Raw genomic sequence first — 27611 nt, forward strand, 5'->3', positions numbered from 1 at the left:
GGGGAATGTATGAGAGTATAGTTGTATCAATGCTCTTATATGGATGTGAAGCATGGGTGGTGAATGTTGCAACAAGGAGAAGGCTGGAGGCAGTGGAGATGTCATGATGTCATGTCTGAGAGTAATGTGTGGTGTAAATATAATGCAGAGAATCCATAATTTGGAAATTGGAGGGTGCGGGATTACTTTAAGAATTATCTAGAGGGTTGAGGAGGGGTTGTTGAGGTGGTTCGGTCATATAGAGAGGATGGAAAAAATAGAATGACTTGTAGTGTGTATAAATCTGTAGTGGAAGGAAGGTGGGGTAGGGGTCAGTCTAGGAAAGGTTGGAGGGAGGGGGTAAATGAGTTTTTGTGTGTGAGGGGCTTGGACTTCCAGCAAATGTGCATTAGCATGTTGAATAGGAGTGAGTGGAGAGGTATGGTATTTATGACTTGACGTGCTGTTGGAGTGTGAACAATATAACTATGAAGAGATTCAGGGAAACCGGCAAGCCGGACTTTAGTCCTGAAGGTAGGAAGTACAGTGCCTGCACTCTGAAGGAGGGGTGTTAATGTTGCAGTTCTATAAATGTAGTGTAGGCTCACCTCTAGCATGACGGTGATGGAGTGAATGATGATGAAAGTGTTTGTTTTCCGGGTCACCCTGCCTTGGTGGGTCACCCTGCCTTGGTGGGTCACCCTGCCTTGGTGGGTCACCCTGCCTTGGTGGGTCACCCTGCCTTGGTGGGTCACCCTGCCTTGGTGGGTCACCCTGCCTTGGTGGGAAACAGCTGTTGTGTAAATAAAAAATATGTACTTTGACATTATAGTTAATTATAACAATAACAAGTTTATTTTAGCATGATAAATATTTATACAAAGGAGTGTAACCGTTAGGTAAGACACATATGCAACAGTTAGGTATCTTTATTTCGAAACGTTTCGCCTACACAGTAGGCTTCTTCAGTCGAGTACAGAAAAGTTGATAGAAGCAGAAGAGACTTGAAGACGATGTAATCAGTCCATCACCCTCCCAACATCTGCGTTCAACTAGTGACCTACGTCTCACCTCCTGGCGCTATATAAGGCTCCGTCCTGTCACTTCAACTCCATATTGTTTCATTCCATGGAACAATGCTCTTCTCCAGACTGAGGGACTGACCACCTCAAAAATTTAAGGGTGATGGACTGATTACATCGTCTTCAAGTATCTTCTGCTTCTATCAACTTTTCTGTACTGGACTGAAGAAGCCTACTGTGTAGGCAAAACGTTTCGAATAAAGATACCTAACTGTTGCATATGTGTCTTACCTAACAACCTGTCGGTATTTTAAACCATTTTAATGTTCAAAGGAGTGTAACAATTTGGTGTACTTGCCAAAAGCCCCTTTATATGCAGAGCATTTCGGGCAAACTTAAGACTAACTTATAATTAACAAGGCAATAACAGTGTTGTAATTTTACATACGGTCATTAGGTGAGTTACAGTGAATACAAGAAAAACTGAATATTTGACTAGTTCATGCTATATGGCTTTAACCCTTTCAGGGTCGGCAGGCCCTCTCCCAGACCTGTTCTCAGGGTCAGTAAAAATTCGAAGAAACAAAAATTATTTTTTCTTATGAAAAGATAGTTTTTTTTTTTTCTAAATTTTATAGGTTTAACAAAAAATTTTTACCATCAGTACTTACCGAGATATGGAAGCGTGAAGTTGACAGAAAATGACCGGCATACGGTAACATCGCCGACTGCCGGTCACCCGGTATTAGTTTTTCTTTTTTAGGTACTATTTTCTAGTATTTTTAAATTTTTTTCCCAGTAACTTTTATGGGCTGTGAGACCAATATGAGCACTATTTTGTAAGTTATTTCTTTTTCTCTACTACACAATAACTGCACAAACACTGTTGTCACTATATTGTTTACAAAACTTATTTACACAAACGAACAATACAAAATGTTGTTTATTACTATTTTTCTATATTTTATATATACATATACAGTCAGAGGACATGTTCTTAGAAGTTCTGCAGCCTGTGGAAGTCTTTGAAACATGGTGTCATGCACAGTAGTGTTTTACACTCCTCACACATAAAACGAGTGTCTCTGCGTTGTTGTGGGCGTTTTTTTGTATGTGCACAGACATAACACCTCTTCTGAGCCTTTTTCTTGAAAGCAGTAGCAGGCAGTTTTGTTAGGAAGTGATCACCATGCCTCAGACAAGAAGGTAGTTGTTGATAATTACGTGGGTGGTTTTCTATTGCAGGTGCTGTTCCTTGGTACGTGATTATTATTTGTCTGATGACAGACAAACAAAATTCGCCATATGGTGGTTTGTTTCTGGTCCTCATCTTATATGTATTATAAGCATTCAGCATGGAAATGTCCAGAATATGGAAAAAAAGTTTTATGTACCACTTATAGCTTTTGCGAACACAATCATGTAACATTTGTCCACTGAACGCATATTGAGGGTGTAGTCAATCACAGCTGCAGGTTTTAGAATGGGTTCATTGCTTTCTCTATGCTGCCTGCCAGTGTCTGCCATTTCATTAGGGTGAACTGATGACAACAGTGTGACATCTCGTTTGTCATGCCACCAAAATGCCATGATGTCATTGGCAGCAAAGGCTTGCACCTCACCTCTACGAGTGCCAGCATCGAACCCAGGCATATGTTTACGATTTCCACGCACTGTGCCACACACATCTGTCATGTTCACTTGCAAGAAATCACTGAGTAAGGGGCTTGTGTCCCTTACCAAGATATGGTTCCATCATTGTTCTAACCGCATCACCGGAGATACCCAGTAACTTCCTGGTATCTCGCAATGTATTACTTCCAGTGTAGACAGTTATATCCAATACAAGACCACTGTAACAATCACAAAGCACAAACAACTTTATACCAAAGTGTTTCCTCTTGCTTGGTATGTATTGCTTGAATGAGAGTCTTCCTGCGAACAGAATCAAAGACTCATCAATAACAAGCTTCCTGAAAAGATAAAAATACATATTGAATTTCTGTTTCAGATACACAAACACATGGCTAATCTTATATAACCTGTCATTTCTGTCAGGCCTGGTTTTGTCTTGAGAAGTGAAGCATACGTAATAGTAGCATAAATCGATTCACTGGCATTATATCACTGAAACCTGGGGTTGCAATCAGGCGGTCTGTTGACCAGTATGATTTCACACTGTGCTTATAGACATGTGGCATAAGCATTATTGTAGCAAACAAAAGATACATCTCAGCCACAGTTGTCTCCTTCCACTGGTGTAGGCGTTAGTTTGGTGAAAGTATTGTGTTTGCCATGATGTACTCGTAGTATCTGTTGCTTTCCCTGACAATACTTTCCATCAGGGGTTCGTCAAAGAATAACTTGAAACATTCCAGTTCACTGGCATTGTTCCGAAGTGTACAAGATGGCCGTATTCCACTTTGACTTTTGTCAAAGTGATGGGGATTGGGAACAAAATTGGCAGCTTCCTGCCAATCCCAGGTGCGGTTTGCTGGTGGGTACTGGATATTGACAGGTGGTTGTGGAGATTGTGGTTGTGGAGGCTGGTGTTGTGGGTGGGTGTTGGATGGTGGCCTTTGTTGTAGATCAGCTGAGGCAGCGGCGTGGGTGGCAGCATGGCCCACTGCTGGTGCCTCACGGCCAACACCACCACTACCACCACCATGCACATTTTCCATCCCAATTGCAACACTATCATCTTCATTTTCACTGTCTGTTCCTGTTGTACAGCCACGGGATGTGCTCTGAGATGTACTTCTTCCCCTTGGAATAGCATATGGCACACTGCCTGAGCGCATATACCGTCATATATACCACTGACGCTTCACTGGAGAATATTCCACTTTACTATCACTACTGGAACTGTTTTCAAGAGCTTGTAGTTCACATTCGCAATCACTATCATCACCAATGCTCACATCTGAGTCTGGGATTTGGGAAAATAGGAGTTTCCTCTTTGATTCTGGTACAACTGAACGTGAACAAGACGGCCCAGCAGCAGAGGTGGAAGGCTGAGGGCCGTCTGGGTTTTCCTCACTATTACCGGTACTATTGTCATTAGTTTCAGTCACAACCTCATCAAAACCTTGGAACTCATCTTCACTGGCACTTTCATCTGTATTAGAACTGTCATTGGGGAACAAAAGTGTCCCAATTCGCTGAGGAGCGAGGAGCTTCTTACCACGAGGCATTGCGAACAAGGTCTACTAAAATGGCGTTCCCACAATGCACCACTGGGTGCCAGAATTTTTTTCTACCATGCACACCAACCACGCAGACCCATTCTCCACCACCATCACTACTACCCTCTACCACCATCACTTTCACCCTCCACCACCATCACTATTACCCACCACCACCATCACTACTACCCTCTACCACCATCACTTTCACCCTCCACCACCATCACTATTACCCACCACCACCATCACTACTACCCTCTACCACCATCACTTTCACCCTCCACCACCATCACTATTACCCTCCACCACCACCACTACTACCCTCTACCACCATCACCACCACCCTCCACCATTACTACTCTCTACCACCATCACTACCACCCTCTACCACCATCACTATTACCCTCTACCACCATCACTACCACCCTCTACCACCATTACTACCACCCTCTACCACCATTACTACCACCCTCTACCACCATCACTACCACCCTCCACCACCATCACTACTGCCCTCTACCACCATCACTACCACCATCACTACCACCCTCTACCACCATCACTACCACCCTCTACCACCATCACTACTACCCTCTACCACCATCACTACTACCCTCTACCACCATCACTACTACTCTCTACCACCATCATTACTACCCTCTACCACCATCACTACCACCCTCTACCACCATCACTACCACCCTCTACCACAATCACTACCACCGTCCACCATCACTACTACCCTCTACCACCATCACTAGAACCCTCTACCACAATCACTACCACTGTCCACCACCATCACTACCACCCTCTACCACCATCACTACCACCATCACTACCACCCTCTACCACCATCACTACCACCCTCTACCACCATCACTACCACCCTCTACCACCATCACTACCACCCTCTACCACCATCACTACCACCCTCTACCACCATCACTACTACCCTCTACCACCATCAGTACCACCCTCTACCTCCATCACTACCACCCTCCACCACCATCACTACCACCCTCCACAACCATCACTACCACCCTCTACCACCATCACTACCACCATCACTACCACCCTCTACCACCATCACTACCACCCTCTACCACCATCACTACTACCCTCTACCACCATCAGTACCACCCTCTACCTCCATCACTACCACCCTCCACCACCATCACTACCACCCTCCACAACCATCACTACCACCCTCTACCACCATCACTACCACCCTCCACCACCATCACTACCACCCTCTACCACCATAACTACTACCCTCTACCACCATCACTACCACCCTCCACCACCATCACTACTACCCTCCACCACCATCACTACTATCCTCTAACACCATCACTACCACCCTCCACCCTCACTACCACCCTCCACCACCATCACTGCCACCCTTTACCACCACCACTACCACCCTCTACCACCATCACTACCACCCTCTACCACCATCACTACCACCCTCTACCACCATCACTACCACCCTCTACCACCATCACTACCATCCTCTACCACCATCACTACCATCCTCTACCACCATCACTACCACCCTTTACCACCATCACTACCACCCTCTACCACCATCACTGCCACCCTCCACCACCATCACTACCACCCTCCACCACCATCACTACTACCCTCTACCACCATAACTACTACCCTCTACCACCATCGCTACCACCCTCCACCACCATCACTACTACCCTCTAACACCATCACTACCACCCTCCACCACCATCACTTCCACCCTCCACCACCATCACTACCACCCTCCACCACCATCACTGCCACCCTCTACCACCATCACTACCACCCTCTACCACCATCACAATCACTACTACCCCCTACCACCATCACTACCACCCTCCACCACCATCACTATCACCCTCCACCACCATCACTAACACCCTCCACCACCATCACTACCACCCTCCACCACCATCACTACCACCCTCCACCACCCTCCAACACCATCACAACCACTACCACCCTCTCCCACCATAACTACCACCCTCCACCACCTTCACTACCACCCTCCACCACCATCACTACCACCCTCCACCACCATCACTACCACCCTCCACCACCATCACTACCACCCTTCACCACCATCAATACCACCATCACTTCCACCCTCTACCACCATCACTACCACCCTCTACCACCATCACTACCACCCTCCACCACCATCACTACTACCCTCCACGACCATCACTACTACCCTCCACCACCATCACTACCACCCTCCCCCACCATCACTACCACCCTCCCCCACCATCACTACCACCCTCCACCACCATCACTACTACCCTCCACCACCATCACTACTACCCTCCCCCACCATCACTACCACCCTCCACCACCATCACTACTGCCCTCCACCACCATCACTACAACCCTCCCCCACCATCACTACAACACTCCACCACCATCACTACTACCCTACACCACCATCACTACTACCCTACACCACCATCACTACTACCCTACACCACCATCACTACTACCCTACACCACCATCACTACTACCCTACACCACCATCACTACTACCCTACACCACCATCACTACTACCCTACACCACCATCACTACTGCACTACACCACCATCACTACCACCCTCCCCCACCATCACTACCACCCTCCCCCACCATCACTACCACCCTCCACCACCATCACTACTACCCTCCACCACCATCACTACTACCCTCCACCACCATCACTACCACCCTCCCCCACCATCACTACCCCCCTCCCCCACCATCACTACCACCCTCCACCACCATCACTACTACCCTCCACCACCATCACTACTACCCTCCGCCACCATCACTACCACCCTCCACCACCATCACTACTACCCTCCACCACCATCACTACTACCCTCCGCCACCATCACTACCACCCTCCACCACCATCACTACTGCCCTCCACCACCACCACTACTACCCTACACCACCATCACTACTACTCTCCTCCACCATCACTACCACCCTCTACCACCATCACTACCACCCTCTACCACCATCACTACCACCCTCTACCACCATCACTACCACCCTCCACCACCATCACTACCGCCCTCTACCACCATCACTACCACCCTCCACCACCATCACTACCACCCTCCACCAATATCACTACCACCCTCCACAACCATCACTACCACCCTCTACCACCATCACTACCACCCTCTACCACCATCACTACCACCCTCTACCACCATCACTACCACCCTCCACCACCATCACTACTACCCTCTACCACCATCACTACCACCCTCACTACCACCCTCCACCACCATCACTACCATCCTCTACCACCCTCACTACCACCCTCCACCACCATCACTACCACCCTCCACCACCATCACTACCACCCTCTACCACCATCACTACCACCCTCACTACCACCCTCCACCACCATCACTACCACCCTCCACAACCATCACTACCACCCTCCACAACCATCACTACCACCCTCTACCACCATCACTACCACTCCACCACCATCACTACTACCCTCTACCACCATCACTACCACCCTCTACCTCCATCACTACCACCCTCACTTCCACCCTCACTACCACCCTCCACAACCATCACTACCACCCTCTACCACCATCACTACTGCCCTCTTCCACCCTCACTACCACCCTCACTACCACCCTCCACAACCATCACTACCACCCTCCACCACCATCACTACCACCCTCCACCACCATCACTACCACCCTCCTCAACCATCACTACCACCCTCTACCACCATCACTGCCACCCTCTACCACTATCACTACCACCCTCCACCACCATCACTACTACCCTCTACCAGCATCACTACCACCCTCACTACCACCCTCCACAACCATCACTACCACAACCATCACTACCACCCTCCACCACCATCACTACCATCCTCTACCACCATCACTACCACCCTCTACTACCATCACTACCTCCCTCACTACCACCCTCCACAACCATCACTACCACCCTCCACCACCATCACTACCACCCTTCACAACCATCACTACCACCCTCCACCATTATCACTACCACCCTTCACCACCATCACTACCACCCTTCACCACCATCACTACCACCCTTCACAACCATCACTACCACCCTCCACCATTATCACTACCACCCTTCACCACCATCACTACCACCCTTCACCACCATCACTACCACCCTTCACCACCATCACTACCACCCTCCACCACCATCACTACTACCCTCCACGACCATCACTACTACCCTCCACCACCATCACTACTACCCTCCACCATCACTACCACCTTCCCCCACCATCACTACCACCCTCCACCACCATCACTACTACCCTCCACCACCATCACTACTACCCTCCACCACCATCACTACCACTCTCCACCACCATCACTACCACTCTCCACCACCATCACTACCACCCTCCACCACCATCACTACCACCCTCCACCACCATCACTACCACCCTCCACCACCATCACTACCACCCTCCACCATCACTACTACCCTCTACCACCATCACTACCACCCTCTACTACCATCACTGCCACCCTCCACCACCATCACTACTACCCTCTACCACCATCACTACCACCCTATACCACCATCACTACCACCCTCAACCACCATCACTACCACCCTCCACAACCATCACTACCACTCTCTACCACCATCACTACCACCCTCTACCACCATCACAATCACTACTACCCCCTACCACCATCACTACCACCCTCCACCACCATCACTACTACCCTCTACCAACATCACTACCACCCTCTACCACCGTCACTACTACCCTCTACCACCGTCACTGCCACCCTCCACCACCATCACTACCACCCTCTACTACCATCACTACCACCCTCTACCACCATCACTACCACCCTCTACCACCATCACTACCACCCTCTACCACCATCACTACCACCCTCTACCACCATCACTACCACCCTCTACCACCATCACTACCACCCTCCACCATCACTAGTACCCTCCACCACCATCACTACTACCCTCTACCACCATCACTACCACCCTTTACCACCATCACTACCACCCTTTACCACCATCACTACCACCCTCCACCATCACTACCACCCTCCACCACCCTCACTACCACCCTCACTACCACCCTCCACAACCATCACTTTCTCCCTCTACCACCATCACTACCACCCTCTACCACCATCACTACCACCCTCCACCACCATCACTACCACCCTCTACCACCATCACTACCACCCTCTACCACCATCATTACCACCCTCTACCACCACCACTACCACCCTCTACCACCACTACCACCCTCTACCACCATCACTACCACCCTCTACCACCATCACTACCACCCTCTACCACCATAACTACCACCCTCTACCACCACAACTACCACCCTCTACCACCATCACTACCACCATCACTACCGCCCTCTACCACCATTACTACCACCCTCTGCCACCATCACTACCACCCTCTGCCACCATCACTACTACCCTCTACCACCATCACTACCACCATCACTGCCACCCTCTACCACCACCACTGCCACCCTCTACCACCACCACTACTACCCTCTACCACCATCACTACTACCCTCTACCACCATCACTACTACTCTCTACCACCATCATTACTACCCTCTACCACCATCACTACCACCCTCTACCACCATCACTACCACCCTCTACCACAATCACTACCACCGTCCACCATCACTACTACCCTCTACCACCATCACTAGAACCCTCTACCACAATCACTACCACTGTCCACCACCATCACTACCACCCTCTACCACCATCACTACCACCATCACTACCACCCTCTACCACCATCACTACTACCCTCTACCACCATCAGTACCACCCTCTACCTCCATCACTACCACCCTCCACCACCATCACTACCACCCTCCACAACCATCACTACCACCCTCTACCACCATCACTACCACCATCACTACCACCCTCTACCACCATCACTACCACCCTCTACCACCATCACTACTACCCTCTACCACCATCAGTACCACCCTCTACCTCCATCACTACCACCCTCCACCACCATCACTACCACCCTCCACAACCATCACTACCACCCTCTACCACCATCACTACCACCCTCCACCACCATCACTACCACCCTCTACCACCATAACTACTACCCTCTACCACCATCACTACCACCCTCCACCACCATCACTACTACCCTCCACCACCATCACTACTATCCTCTAACACCATCACTACCACCCTCCACCCTCACTACCACCCTCCACCACCATCACTGCCACCCTTTACCACCACCACTACCACCCTCTACCACCATCACTACCACCCTCTACCACCATCACTACCACCCTCTACCACCATCACTACCACCCTCTACCACCATCACTACCATCCTCTACCACCATCACTACCATCCTCTACCACCATCACTACCACCCTTTACCACCATCACTACCACCCTCTACCACCATCACTGCCACCCTCCACCACCATCACTACCACCCTCCACCACCATCACTACTACCCTCTACCACCATAACTACTACCCTCTACCACCATCGCTACCACCCTCCACCACCATCACTACTACCCTCTAACACCATCACTACCACCCTCCACCACCATCACTTCCACCCTCCACCACCATCACTACCACCCTCCACCACCATCACTGCCACCCTCTACCACCATCACTACCACCCTCTACCACCATCACAATCACTACTACCCCCTACCACCATCACTACCACCCTCCACCACCATCACTATCACCCTCCACCACCATCACTAACACCCTCCACCACCATCACTACCACCCTCCACCACCATCACTACCACCCTCCACCACCCTCCAACACCATCACAACCACTACCACCCTCTCCCACCATAACTACCACCCTCCACCACCTTCACTACCACCCTCCACCACCATCACTACCACCCTCCACCACCATCACTACCACCCTCCACCACCATCACTACCACCCTTCACCACCATCAATACCACCATCACTTCCACCCTCTACCACCATCACTACCACCCTCTACCACCATCACTACCACCCTCCACCACCATCACTACTACCCTCCACGACCATCACTACTACCCTCCACCACCATCACTACCACCCTCCCCCACCATCACTACCACCCTCCCCCACCATCACTACCACCCTCCACCACCATCACTACTACCCTCCACCACCATCACTACTACCCTCCGCCACCATCACTACCACCCTCCACCACCATCACTACTGCCCTCCACCACCATCACTACCACCCTCCCCCACCATCACTACTACCCTACACCACCATCACTACTACCCTACACCACCATCACTACTACCCTACACCACCATCACTACTACCCTACACCACCATCACTACTACACAACACCACCATCACTACTACCCTACACCACCATCACTACTACCCTACACCACCATCACTACTACCCTACACCACCATCACTACTACCCTACACCACCATCACTACCACCCTCCCCCACCATCACTACCACCCTCCCCCACCATCACTACCACCCTCCACCACCATCACTACTACCCTCCACCACCATCACTACTACCCTCCACCACCATCACTACCACCCTCTACCACCATCACTACTACCCTTCCCCACCATCACTACTACCCTACACCACCATCACTACTACCCTACACCACCATCACTACTACCCTACACCACCATCACTACTACCCTACACCACCATCACTACTACCCTACACCACCATCACTACTACCCTACACCACCATCACTACTACCCTACACCACCATCACTACTGCCCTCCACCACCACCACTACTACCCTACACCACCATCACTACTACTCTCCTCCACCATCACTACCACCCTCTACCACCATCACTACCACCCTCTACCACCATCACTACCACCCTCTACCACCATCACTACCACCCTCCACCACCATCACTACCGCCCTCTACCACCATCACTACCACCCTCCACCACCATCACTACCACCCTCCACCAATATCACTACCACCCTCCACAACCATCACTACCACCCTCTACCACCATCACTACCACCCTCTACCACCATCACTACCACCCTCTACCACCATCACTACCACCCTCCACCACCATCACTACTACCCTCTACCACCATCACTACCACCCTCACTACCACCCTCCACCACCATCACTACCATCCTCTACCACCCTCACTACCACCCTCCACCACCATCACTACCACCCTCCACCACCATCACTACCACCCTCTACCACCATCACTACCACCCTCACTACCACCCTCCACCACCATCACTACCACCCTCCACAACCATCACTACCACCCTCCACAACCATCACTACCACCCTCTACCACCATCACTACCACTCCACCACCATCACTACTACCCTCTACCACCATCACTACCACCCTCTACCTCCATCACTACCACCCTCACTTCCACCCTCACTACCACCCTCCACAACCATCACTACCACCCTCTACCACCATCACTACTGCCCTCTTCCACCCTCACTACCACCCTCCACAACCATCACTACCACCCTCCACCACCATCACTACCACCCTCCACCACCATCACTACCACCCTCCTCAACCATCACTACCACCCTCTACCACCATCACTGCCACCCTCTACCACTATCACTACCACCCTCCACCACCATCACTACTACCCTCTACCAGCATCACTACCACCCTCACTACCACCCTCCACAACCATCACTACCACAACCATCACTACCACCCTCCACCACCATCACTACCATCCTCTACCACCATCACTACCACCCTCTACTACCATCACTACCTCCCTCACTACCACCCTCCACAACCATCACTACCACCCTCCACCACCATCACTACCACCCTTCACAACCATCACTACCACCCTCCACCATTATCACTACCACCCTTCACCACCATCACTACCACCCTTCTATCACCACCATCACTACCACCCTTCTATCACCACCATCACTACCACCCTTCTATCACCACCATCACTACCACCCTTCTATCACCACCATCACTACCACCCTTCTATCACCACCATCACTACCACCCTCCACCACCATCACTACTATCCTCCACGACCATCACTACTACCCTCCACCACCATCACTACTACCCTCCACCATCACTACCACCTTCCCCCACCATCACTACCACCCTCCACCACCATCACTACTACCCTCCACCACCATCACTACTACCCTCCACCACCATCACTACCACTCTCCACCACCATCACTACCACTCTCCACCACCATCACTACCACCCTCCACCACCATCACTACCACCCTCCACCACCATCACTACCACCCTCCACCACCATCACTACCACCCTCCACCATCACTACTACCCTCTACCACCATCACTACCACCCTCTACTACCATCACTGCCACCCTCCACCACCATCACTACTACCCTCTACCACCATCACTACCACCCTATACCACCATCACTACCACCCTCAACCACCATCACTACCACCCTCCACAACCATCACTACCACTCTCTACCACCATCACTACCACCCTCTACCACCATCACAATCACTACTACCCCCCTACCACCATCACTACCACCCTCCACCACCATCACTACTACCCTCTACCAACATCACTACCACCCTCTACCACCGTCACTACTACCCTCTACCACCGTCACTGCCACCCTCCACCACCATCACTACCACCCTCTACTACCATCACTACCACCCTCTACCACCATCACTACCACCCTCTACCACCATCACTACCACCCTCTACCACCATCACTACCACCCTCTACCACCATCACTACCACCCTCTACCACCATCACTACCACCCTCCACCATCACTAGTACCCTCCACCACCATCACTACTACCCTCTACCACCATCACTACCACCCTTTACCACCATCACTACCACCCTTTACCACCATCACTACCACCCTCCACCATCACTACCACCCTCCACCACCCTCACTACCACCCTCACTACCACCCTCCACAACCATCACTTTCTCCCTCTACCACCATCACTACCACCCTCTACCACCATCACTACCACCCTCCACCACCATCACTACCACCCTCTACCACCATCACTACCACCCTCTACCACCATCATTACCACCCTCTACCACCACCACTACCACCCTCTACCACCACTACCACCCTCTACCACCATCACTACCACCCTCTACCACCATCACTACCACCCTCTACCACCATAACTACCACCCTCTACCACCACAACTACCACCCTCTACCACCATCACTACCACCATCACTACCGCCCTCTACCACCATTACTACCACCCTCTGCCACCATCACTACCACCCTCTGCCACCATCACTACTACCCTCTACCACCATCACTACCACCATCACTGCCACCCTCTACCACCACCACTGCCACCCTCTACCACCACCACTACCACCCTCTACCACCATAACTACCACCCTCTATCACCATCACTACCACCCTCTACCACCATCACTACCACCATCACTACCACCATCACTACCACCCTCTGCCACCATCACTACTACCCTCTACCACCATCACTACCACCCTCTACCACCATCACTGCCACCCTCTACCACCATCACTACTACCCTCTACCACCATCACTACCACCCTCTACCACCATCACTACCACCCTCTACCACCATCACTACCACCATCACTACTACCCTCTACCACCATCACTACTACCCTCTACCACCATTACTACCACCCTCTACCACCATCACTACCACCCTCTGCCACCATCACTACCACCATCGCTACTACCCTCTACCACCATCACTACCACCCTCTACCACCATCACTGCCACCCTCTACCACCATCACTACCACCATCACTACCACCCTCTACCACCATCACTACCACCCTCTACCACCATCACTACCACCCTCTACCACCATCACTACCACCCTCTACCACCATCACTACCACCCTCTACCACCATCACTACCACCCTCTTCCACCATCACTACCACCCTCTACCACCATCACTACCACCTTCTACCACCATCACTACCACCCTCTACCACCATCACTACCACCCTCTACCACCATCACTACCACCCTCTACCACCCTCTACCACCATCACTACCACCCTCTACCACCATCACTACCACCCTCTACCACCATCACTACCACCCTCTACCACCATCACTACCACCCTCTACCACCATCACTACCACCCTCTACCACCATCACTACCACCCTCTACCACCATCACCACCATCACTACCACCCTCTACCACCATCACTACTGCCCTCTACCACCATCACTACTGCCCTCTACCACCATCACTACCACCCTCTGCCACCATCACTACCACCCTCTACCACCATCACTACCACCCTCTACCACCATCACTACCACCCTCTACCACCATCACTACCACCCTCTGCCACCATCACTACCACCATCACTACCACCCTCTACCACCATCACTACCACCCTCTACCACCATCACTACCACCCTCTACCACCATCACTACCACCCTCTGCCACCATCACTACCACCATCAGTACCACCCTCTACCACCATCACTACCACCCTCTACCACCATCACTACCACCCTCTGCCACCATCACTACCACCCTCTACCACCATCACTACCACCCTCTACCACCATCACTACCACCCTCTACCACCATCACTACCACCCTCTACCACCATCACTACCACCCTCTGCCACCATCACTACCACCCTCTACCACCATCACTACCACCCTCTGCCACCATCACTACCACCCTCTGCCACCATCACTACCACCCTCTGCCACCATCACTACCACCCTCTGCCACCATCACTACCACCCTCTGCCACCATCACTACCACCCTCTGCCACCATCACTACCACCCTCTACCACCATCACTACCACCCTCTACCACCATCACTACCACATCACTACCCAAGACCAAACCCATCTTAGTAGGAACTAGTTACCGCCCTCCTACCCAGGACCAGTTCTTAGAAGACTTTTCCAGAGTCTTGTCCAGAGTTGAAAGCAATTGCGAAACAATAATACTGGGTGACTTCAATATCTGTTTTCAGCAACAGAATAACGGGCTATGCAAAAGGTATAAGCAAATTCTAGGATTAAATAGCTACACCCAACTAATTAATAAACCAACCCGGATCACACAGTTCTCAGCCACCCTAATTGACCACATACTTTGCAACCGCGCTGAGAACATTAGTCAGTCAGGCGTCATTACCACAGGTCTTAGTGATCATTTCATCATTTACTGCACCAGGAAAATCACTAGGGATAGGATAGGCCTACACAGGACAATAAAAATGAGGTCAACTAGAAACTACAGTAAAGAAACACTGGTAAATAGGCTACACAATTGTGACTGGACAGAGATAACAAGTTGCACGGACGTAAACGATGCCTGGGAAAAATTCAAAACAATGTTCACTACCATTCTTAATAATATTGCACCAGTTAAAGAGGTTAGGATTAAACGAAGAACTGAACCCTGGATGACTACTGAGATATTAGATAATATGAAATTCAGAGACCAGCTGCTAAAAAGATTTAAAGCAAACAGACAGGATATTGCAGCACTAAATGAATTCCAAAGGGTGAGGAACAGAGTACAGAGGCTTATAAAAGGAGCAAAGGCAAAGCACTATTGCTCAAAAATTGAAGAATATAAGCATAACCCCAGAAAGCTCTGGCAACAACTAAAACAGTTGGGATATAGCCATAAGCCAGTAGATAGGTCTAACATAGTACTCACTATCGATAATGAGGTATGCCACGAAACATCTAAGGTGGCAAATTGCTTTAATTCCTACTACACATCTGTTGCATCAACACTAGTAAGTAAACTACCAGCTGCATCAAATACCTTTAACACAGACTCTGATAAGTTTCAAACATACTATACCAATAAAGGGGTAACCCCAAACAGTTGTCAACTAGTAAGTGTATCTCATGACTTCATTCAAAAGAACTAAGCAGGTTAAACCCAACTAAGAGCACAGGCCCTGATAACATCCCATCTAAGTTCCTAAAAGATGGTGCTTCTGAACTGTCAATCCCTATTGCTCACATAATAAATCTATCAATCACCACTAATACCGTACCGGAGGGGTTCAAGGAGGCCAGAGTTACTCCTATCTTCAAGAAAAATAGTAGGTCTGATGTAAGCAACTATAGGCCTGTTAGTATACTCAGTATAATATCTAAAATTCTAGAAAGGGCGGTGTATTCTCAAGTAGTTAAGTACCTTAATGACAACAGCATTCTCCATAGCTATCAATCGGGCTTTAGAAGATCCTACTCAACCGATACCTCCCTTATTAATCTGATGGATTACCTGAGAACTGAAATGTCAAAAGGGAACCTCATAGGTATGGTAACCTTAGACCTGCAAAAGGCCTTCGATACTGTCAACCACAATATATTATGTAATAAACTTCAATCTATCGGTATAGGTTCTGTAGACTGGTTTAAGTCCTACCTTAGCAACAGGAGACAAATAGTCAAAATCAACAAAACGGAATCAGAACCCCTGCCGATAACATGTGGAGTTCCCCAAGGTAGTATTCTGGGTCCCTTACTATTCTTATGTTATGTCAATGATATGCCTATCAGTGTCAAGTGCAAACTCCTACTGTATGCAGATGACAGTGCTCTGTTAGTGACAGGTAAAGACCCACAAGATATTGCTAATGTTTTAACACTGGAACTGGAGTCCTGCAGCAAATGGTTAGTAGACAACAAACTATCATTACACCTAGGGAAAACTGAAGCCATTCTCTTTGGAACGAAACATAAACTGAGAAGGGTAAATAATTTTAATGTTCAGTGTAATGGGGAGTCCATCACTTTGGTTTCATCAGTTAAATATCTGGGAATCCCCTTTGACCCATGCATGTCAGGAGAATTGATAGGGAACAGTGTAGTAAAGAAAGCGAATGCCAGGCTGAAGTTCCTGTATAGACAAGCACAGTGTCTACCTACTAAGGCTCGCAGGACCCTATGTCTAGCCCTTATACAATGCCATATGGATTACGCTTGCTCTTCTTGGTACTCTGCCTTGACAAAAAAACTGAAAGATAGACTGCAAATCACCCAGAACAAAATCGTAAGATTCATCCTGGGGCTGGGACCAAGAGAACATGTAGGCCAGGATGAATTACAGCAGTTGGATATGCTGAATGTTGAAGACAGAGTAAAACAACTGAAGCTAAATCATGTTTATAAAATTGCTCACAAACAGTGTCCAGAATATCTTGCTGTCAATTTTGTCAAGGTTGGGAACCGCAGCAATCATAGTACTAGGGGGAGAGAGCACAACTTTGTAGTACCCACACTCAGTGGCCAGGCTTCAAACACCTTTTATTGTACAGCAATAAAGGAATGGAACAGACTACCCACAAATGTCAAGGCCAGTCATAGCTTGAACCAGTTCAAGAAGACTGCCAAAAAGTGTCTGATGAATGAAGCAACAGAAAGGGAGGGGAATGATTTTCTATTTTTTAGCTAAAATACGTGTAAATTTTACCTTATCCCTAGTAATGACCCTCGTATTGTAGATAGTCGTAATGACCCTCGGGTAGTAGATAGTCTTAATGACCCTCGTATTGTAGATAGTCTTAATGACCCTCGTGTAGTAGATAGTCTCTTTAGTATGATAATAAGATGTTATCTTCATTATAGAATAATAAGAAAATATTATAACCTTTATATTATAATAATAAGGTAAAAGGACCCCAATGGAAATAAGTCACTCTGTCTGACTTTTTTGGGTTATCCCAGGTTCTCTACACATATGCTGCTATGTATGATAATTCTATGTAACTGTATTGTGTATACCTGAATAAATTTACTTACTTACTTACTTACACCACCACTTACGTATTTTTCTACAAACTTTTTCTTGAATTACATCATGTTTCTCACATTCTTTACCAAAGGGCTGGCACTAGAAGCTTTCTATTGGTCCATGGTTGCTTATTTAGCAGTTACACACAATAAACAAGTGGCAAAAACAATGGATTATTATAAAATGTTTCGTATGATCTGGCAGGATATGTTCACTCGCCAAGAAACAATGCTACACTGACTGAGAATGCGTGTGGGAGGTGGCTTTATCTGTGTGCTGGGCGCTGGACAGGTTCCATACGATTGATAAAAAAAGAGGCAATCAACGAAAACAGTATCAAAAAGTCAACGATAACAGTCGGACAAAACCAAAATCGGCGATAACAGAGATCGACGAAAACGGAGGGTCCATTGTAGCATGAAGTAGGTCTTGTCTATATTGAGAGTATGTTTGTTGGTAGTCATCCAAGTAGATATTTTTAATAGTTTGTCATTTACAGTGTTAGTATAGTTGGGTTTGGGTGAGAGAAGACTTACGTTGTGTCGTCTGCAAATAAAATGGGTTTAAGGAGTTCAGATGCATTTGAGAGGTCATTGATGTAAATAAGAAAGTGGGCCAAGGACACTACCAAGTGGAACTCCAACAAGAACAGATTGTGTAGTGGAGTTAGCACCATTTGTGTATACATACTGGTTTCTTTTGTTAAGATAAGGTTTTAAGTAATTGAGAGAGTGTCCTCTGACCTCATAATGTTCAAGTTTTAAGTGCAATAGGTCATGGTCAACTGTGTAAAATGCTTTTTGTAGATCTATGGAAAGTCCTAGGGGAATTTCATTTTTTTTGAGTGCCGAATGTATTCAAGCATATGTGTAATTGCATCGTTAGTACTTTTTTTTTTCAGTCTAAATGCAAACTGACAGGGGTTAAGCATGTTGTGGAATTCTAAGTAGGCCTATAGTTGTTCATATCAGGTGGATCACCTTCTTTGAGGATCAGGGTAACCTGAAAGAGGAGGAGCACTGGTGCAGGCCTACTGGCCCATGCTAGGCAAGTCCAAGTCACACTTTCTTAAAGAAGAAGAAGCATTTCTTCAGGCCCTGCTGACCTAAGCTAGGCAGGTCCACCTCGCACTCACCCACACTCGTGTACTTGTCTAACCTATTTTCAAAGTTACACAAGGTTTTAACTTCAATAACTACTTGGGAGTTTGTTCCACTCATCCACAACTCTATTACCAAAGCAGTTCTTTCCTATATCATTTTTTAAAGCTAAATTTTTCCAACTTGAACCCATCTATTTACATTTCAGTCATTTACCCAAATTTACTAGGTAGATTTTATCATTTTAATCCTTGACATTGTTCAACAGACTATATAACCTGGTTGACAGCAACAACCTGCACATTCAACTCCAGAGTCTGAGACTACTGGTCAACCTCTCCTGTAACCGTGAGATGATTCCTTCACTGCTGGCTGCTGAGGTAGGTTGAGCATCAGTTGCTTATTAACCTTTAAACTGTCCAAATGTAGATTAAGTTTGTTCGCATAGCGCTCCGAACGTAGATCTACGTTTTTTTTACATGCTTTCAAATAGAGAAAATCAGGGTCGGAGCGCTACGCGAGTAAACGTAGATCTACATTTGGACAGTTCAAGGTTACCTCTGGAATGATGTAAATGGTTCGATGTACAGCAGGACCTCACTTTACACCGCTTCACTTTACAATGTTTCACTAATGTGGACATTTCAAATTCTTTCTTCTTTCAACAAACCGGCCGTATCCCACCGAGGCAGGGTGGCCGAGGCAGGGTGGCCCAAAGAGAAAAACAAAAGTTTCTCTTTTTAAATTTAGTAATTTATACAGGAGAAGGGGTTACTAGCCCCTTGCTCCCTGCATTTTAGTCGCCTCTTACAACACGCATGGCTTGCGGAGGAAGAATTTTGTTCCACTTCCCCATGGAGGACATATCAAATTATGACGAAAAATTTGTTGTTACGGCTCCCCGAGTTGATAGTATGGTCTCCAAAATTTCAAGTTTTAAAGTTGTATATATTATATGTAAATACAGTGGACCCCTGGTTAACGAACTTTTTTCATTCCAGTAGTATGTTCAGGTGCCAGTACTGACCGAATTTTTTCCCATAAGGAATATTGTGAAGTAGATTAGTCAATTTCAGACCCCCAAACATACACGTACAAACGCACTTACATAAATACACTTACATAATTGGTCGCATTTGGAGGTGATCGTTAAGCGGGGGTCCACTGTACTTTTATAATTACACTTGTGTAACTGTACCTAAATAAACTTACACACTATGCTGCCGTGTAGATACACATTAAAATCACTAACAGTGTCTCACTAGTGTTGAAGATGCCATAATAATATGTAATAGTAAGTGGTTCTTTAACCCTTTCAGGATTTCTGACGTACTAGTACGGCTTACGCACCAGGGTTTTTGACGTACTAGTACGCCTAAATTCTAGCGCCCTCAAATCTAGTGGGAGAAAGCTGGTAGGCCTACATATGAAAGAATGGGTCTATGTGGTCAGTGTGCACAGTATAAAAAAAATCCTGCAGCACACAGTGCATAATGAGAAAAAAAAAAAAACTTTGACAGTGTTTTTGGTTTTTTAAAACAGCGACTTTGCACTGTATTTTTGTGTGGTATTTATGATGGTATTCTAGTTTTCCTGGTCTCATTTTATAAAATGGAAGACATATTACAGAAATTGAGACAATTTTGACTGGTTTTACAATGAAAAGTACCTTGAAATTGAGCTCAAAGTAGCATAACTCTTCGATTTTTCCAAAGTTCAACAGTAAACAAATCGTGCTACGTGTCCAATACACGTCAACTGATGAGTCTAATATTCTTTCACAAGTGCTCTGATATTATTTATACCATTTCTACACTAATGCAGTAGTCTGCATAACAGTAAATCTTCTATTTTTTGTGAGAATAAAAATTCAAAGTGGAAGCATAAGAATGTAAGAGGGGTGTGGGGATGTGACTAATGAACAGAGGAAATGTTATTTTAGTGCCAGGAATGTCTTTCTTGTTTATTCTGGACCCTATTTGGAAATTAGCATCTTTTGAAATTTGTGTGAAATTGGCAAAATTGCTAAATTCTGACCTCTGTATTGGATAGTTGAAATCTGTAAAAGGGTGGTTTCTTGTACTCATTCGATAGAAAAAATGGAGTTCTAGCAAAGTAGTTATGATTTTTGTCGGCTAGTACACTGGAATTGGCTGAAAATAGGGCTCAAAGTGGGCAAAATTGTCGATGCGTAAACATCGTCGAGACTGCTAACTTCGTGAGAGCATAATTCCGTAAGTTTTCCATCAAATTTCATACTTTTGGTGTCATTATGATTGGGAAAAGCTTCTCTATCTTTTCATAAGAGAAAATTATTTTTTTCTTTTTTTGAAAATTTGTAGACCCTGAGAACAAGTCTGGGAGAGGGCCTGTCGACCCTGAAAGGGTTAAATGTCATATGTTACATTAGTATAGACATTTTCATTAATCCATATATGATACTTTTATCAAAATTATATGAGAAACACACTGCATATCATATAAACATAATATATTCAACCATAGTGTAACAATTGGCATAGATATGAGATGTGGTAGCCGGGCAGCTTGTAGGAGTGATGGCAAGAACTACATTTTCTCTAGTCCAACACCAGAGGAGCTGTTTACAGTATAGTATTACCAGGGGTAACTAGGAAAATATTCCTTTCATATGCCTTCACTCGTAGAGTCATTCACTCTAAAAATGGTATGTTACATGAGACTGGGACTGTTGCTGTTATTTATTCTGCTGCATCAATGTGCGGACAACCATACCATGGGCGGGGTTAGAATCCGCGATCAGAGAGTCTCAAAGACTCTCTGATTGTAGGTTCTAACCCCGCCCATGGTATGGTTTGTTTGCAGTCGTGTCATTACGATTTCGTGAGTTGTAAAGACAAGTTTTGCACAATGTAATGGAGGGGGATCGGAACTTTCACAAAAGCATGTGAAATGAATGTGTACGAACAGAGAGTGGACAGGTCTTAATATACGTTCGTCTGACCACCCTCAGTTGTTTACATTCTCTGCGTCTCTCGTTCTCTCTCATTTACAATAATAAAAATAATCATAATAGCTGTGATAAAAAGAGGAGCTGTAAGCCTCTTACTTTAAATGGCACGTTAGAAATGATTAAACTTGGTGAATAAGGTATGTTGATCACAGTAAGCATAGTAATAATAATAATAATAATCACTATGGGGCACTTTAAATGTTGTATATTAAGTTGTTATAGACATTTTCATTATTCATATATGACATTTTTTTCAAAATTATATAACTAATGTGCTAAATACATAAATAAAATATATACATATTTACATATTTTTTTTTTTTTTTTGGACATGATACTTAGTTGTACAAAAGAACTACAGTGGTTGAGTGTACATGCCAAAAGCCCCTTTGTATTTAGAGCATTATGGCCAGGTTAAAATTAACTTCAGATTAACTAAGCAATGATATATTCAGTGGTAAAAATTACAGTAAACAAATTACAACATGAAGTACAAATGAATATTTCAAATAAGAAGCATTAAAGTTGTACAAATTTGTAGTATAACAATGTATAATATAATCGAATCAAATCGAGTAAAATCAACGATTTGTAAAATTGATAACATAATTGTGAGGTGTGGTAGCTGGGCGAGCTACCACACCTGACTTCCTACAATAAATACTACTCGCCTCTACACTACATTAAGGCTACAAATATTTTAGGGTAAGTATTGAGTATGTGCATTTTACTTTGTTATTGTGTTTTTATATCTAGTTCTAATGTAAACTTAATATATGATAGTGTAAACATGTTATGAGGCATTTTTGTGCTTTCATAAGTGAAAAAACAGTGATAACAAAAAGGCACAATACCGTGACTGGAACGATACACAAATAACCCGCACATAAAAGAGAGAAGCTTACGACGACGTTTCGGTCTGACTTGGACCATTGACAAAGTGACTTTGTCAATGGTCCAAGTCGGACCGAAACGCAGTCATAAGCTTCTCTCTTTTATGTGCAGGTTATTTGTGTATGAAAAAACAGTGATTTGCTTTACGGCAGTAGCCTGGAACCTAACCTGCTGTATACAAGCGAGGCCCTCCTGTAAATGTGACAGGTTGAGCGAGATACTTTTAATGTTGGCAGTGTTAGAAACCAGGTTGACCAGGCAGTCAACATGATATACCTTTGATTGGTTTCAAGAGCTTGCCTTCTCATAGGCTGACTCTGACCCAGAATGTCTGGGCCAGGGTCAGGCACTGGCTCCAGACAAGGCACTGTACCTCCCACCTCTACCCCTCCTTCAGAGTTGAGGCACTGTACCTCCCACCTCAACCCCTCCTTCAGAGTGCAGGCACTGTACTTCCCACCTCCACCCCTCCTTCAGAGTGCAGGCACTGTACTTCCCACCTCCACCCCTCCTTCAGAGTTCAGGCACTGTACTTCCCACCTCCACCCACCCCTCCTTCAGAGTTCAGGCACTGTACTTCCCATCTCCACCCCTCCTTCAGAGTGCAGGCACTGTACTTCCCACCTCCACCCCTCCTTCAGAGTTCAGGCACTGTACTTCCCACCTCCACCCACCCCTCCTTCAGAGTTCAGGCACTGTACTTCCCACCTCCACCCCTCCTTCAGAGTGCAGACACTGTACTTCCCACCTCCACCCCTCCTTCAGAGTTCAGGCACTGTACTTCCCATCTCCACCCCTCCTTCAGAGTGCAGGCACTGTACTTCCCACCTCCACCCCTCCTTCAGAGTTCAGGCACTGTACTTCCCACCTCCACCCACCCCTCCTTCAGAGTTCAGGCACTGTACTTCCCACCTCCACCCCTCCTTCAGAGTGCAGGCACTGTACTTCCCACCTCCACCCCACCTTCAGAGTGCAGGCACTGTACTTCCCATCTCCACCTCTCCTTCAGTGTGCAGGCGCTGTGCTCCCCTCCTCCACCCGTCCTTCAGAGTACAGGCACTGTACTTCCCATCTCCACCCCTCCTTCAGAGTGCAGGCACTGTACTTCCCACCTTGACCCCTCCTTCAGAGTTCAGGCACTGTACTCCCCACCTCCACCCACCCCTCCTTCAGAGTTCAGGCACTGTACTTCCCACCTCCACCCCTCCTTCAGAGTGCAGACACTGTACTTCCCACCTCCACCCCTCCTTCAGAGTGCAGGCACTGTTCTTCCCACCTCCACCCCTCCTTCAGAGTGCAGGCACTGTACTTCCCACCTCCACCCCTCCTTCAGAGTTCAGGCACTGTACTTCCCACCTCCACCCCTCCTTCAGAGTTCAGGCACTGTACTTCCCACCTCCACCCCTCCTTCAGCATGCAGGCACTGTACTTCCCACCTCCACCCCTCCTTCAGAGTGCAGGCACTGTACTTCCCACCTCCACCCCTCCTTCAGAGTGCAGGCACTGTACTTCCCACCTCCACCCCTCCTTCAGAGTGCAGGCACTGTACTTCCCACCTCCACCCCTCCTTCAGAGTGCAGGCACTGTACTTCCCACCTCCACCCCTCCTTCAGAGTTCAGGCACTGTACTTCCCACCTCCACCCATCCTTCAGAGTTCAGGCACTGTTCTTCCCACCTCCACCCCTCCTTCAGAGTTCAGGCACTGTACTTCCCACCTCCACCCCTCCTTCAGAGTTCAGGCACTGTACTTCCCACCTCCACCCCTCCTTCAGAGTTCAGGCACTGTACTTCCCACCTCCACCCCTCCTTCAGCATGCAGGCACTGTACTTCCCACCTCCACCCCTCCTTCAGAGTGCAGGCACTGTACTTCCCACCTCCACCCCTCCTTCAGAGTGCAGGCACTGTACTTCCCACCTCCACCCCTCCTTCAGAGTGCAGGCACTGTACTTCCCACCTCCACCCCTCCTTCAGAGTGCAGGCACTGTACTTCCCACCTCCACCCCTCCTTCAGAGTTCAGGCACTGTACTTCCCACCTCCACCCGTCCTTCAGAGTTCAGGCACTGTTCTTCCCACCTCCACCCCTCCTTCAGAGTTCAGGCACTGTTCTTCCCACCTCCACCCCTCCTTCAGAGTGCAGGCACTGTACTTCCCACCTCCACCCCTCCTTCAGAGTTCAGGCACTGTACTTCCCACCTCCTCCCCTCCTTCAGAGTGCAGGCACTGTATTTCACACCTCCACCCCTCCTTCAGAGTGCAGGCACTGTACTTCCCACCACCACCCCTCCTTCAGAGTTCAGGCACTGTACTTCCCACCTCCACCCCTCCTTCAGAGTTCAGGCACTGTTCTTCCCACCTCCGCCCCTCCTTCAGAGTTCAGGCACTGTTCTTCCCACCTCTGCCCCTCCTTCAGAGTTCAGGCACTGTTCTTCCCACCTCCACCCCTCCTTCAGAGTGCAGGCACTGTACTTCCCACCACCACCCCTCCTTCAGAGTTCAGGCACTGTACTTCCCACCTCCACCCCTCCTTCAGAGTTCAGGCACTGTACTTCACACCTCCACCCCTCCTTCAGAGTTCAGGCACTGTACTTCCCACCTCCACCCTTCCTTCAGAGTTCAGGCACTGTACTTCCCACCTCCACCCCTCCTTCAGAGTGCAGGCACTGTACTTCCCACCACCACCCCTCCTTCAGAGTTCAGGCACTGTACTTCCCACCTCCACCCCTCCTTCAGAGTGCAGGCACTGTACTTCCCACCACCACCCCTCCTTCAGAGTTCAGGCACTGTACTTCCCACCTCCACCCCTCCTTCAGAGTGCAGGCACTGTACTTCCCACCACCACTCCTCCTTCAGAGTTCAGGCACTGTTCTTCCCACCTCCGCCCCTCCTTCAGAGTTCAGGCACTGTACTTCCCACCTCCACCCCTCCTTCAGAGTGCAGGCACTGTACTTCCCACCACCACTCCTCCTTCAGAGTTCAGGCACTGTACTTCCCACCTCCAAGGCTCAAGCTTACATATATACTTATTTCAGGGCCCCAGAAAATTGTCCACTCTGGTTGTGGCGACGACCAATGAGGCCATCCTCCTCCGGGTGCTGACTCTGCTGGCCACGCTGGCAAATGCTGTGTGTGAAGATGAGCTTAACCCTAGCCTGGACCTTCCCACGGAGGACAAGGCAGCATCGCCAGATACTATGTAAGTTTGTCTACACTTCCCTACATCAGCATTTCCCTGCCACTCAGTATTATTTGCAAAAAAAAAGTTATGTCTCATCTGTAAATAATAAAGCTTTAGAGGATTTGAAATCTAAATTGTAAATTAAGTAGATGTAAATACTTGAGTCTTTATAAATACCCTTCATTGTTTTGAAAATCTGCTGTTGGAGCTCTCTGTATTCATTATTAACTGTGTTTGTCAATTTTACTGTTGGTTTAGAATAATACTGTACAAAATCTTCTCCAAGACACTGACTCTACATCCCTGTGTGTGTACAAGCGTTCCACGTCTCTCATCACTGCTGCCTCGGCCTCT

At 47.9% G+C, this 27611-nt stretch overlaps 1 protein-coding gene across 1 annotated transcript in view; it reads left to right on the plus strand.

Moving 5' to 3' along the window:
- Positions 1-27611, plus strand: part of LOC128697305 (uncharacterized) — a 132691-nt gene that overhangs the window by 33232 nt on the left and 71848 nt on the right. Inside the window, exons 9-10 of the mRNA XM_070104168.1 lie at positions 20462-20573; positions 27112-27275. Of these exons, the coding sequence (XP_069960269.1) occupies positions 20462-20573; positions 27112-27275 (276 nt within the window). The remainder of the gene's footprint in view (positions 1-20461; positions 20574-27111; positions 27276-27611) is intronic.

This window comes from Cherax quadricarinatus, chromosome 89 (genome assembly GCF_038502225.1).
Source record: "Cherax quadricarinatus isolate ZL_2023a chromosome 89, ASM3850222v1, whole genome shotgun sequence".
NCBI lineage: Eukaryota > Metazoa > Arthropoda > Malacostraca > Decapoda > Parastacidae > Cherax > Cherax quadricarinatus.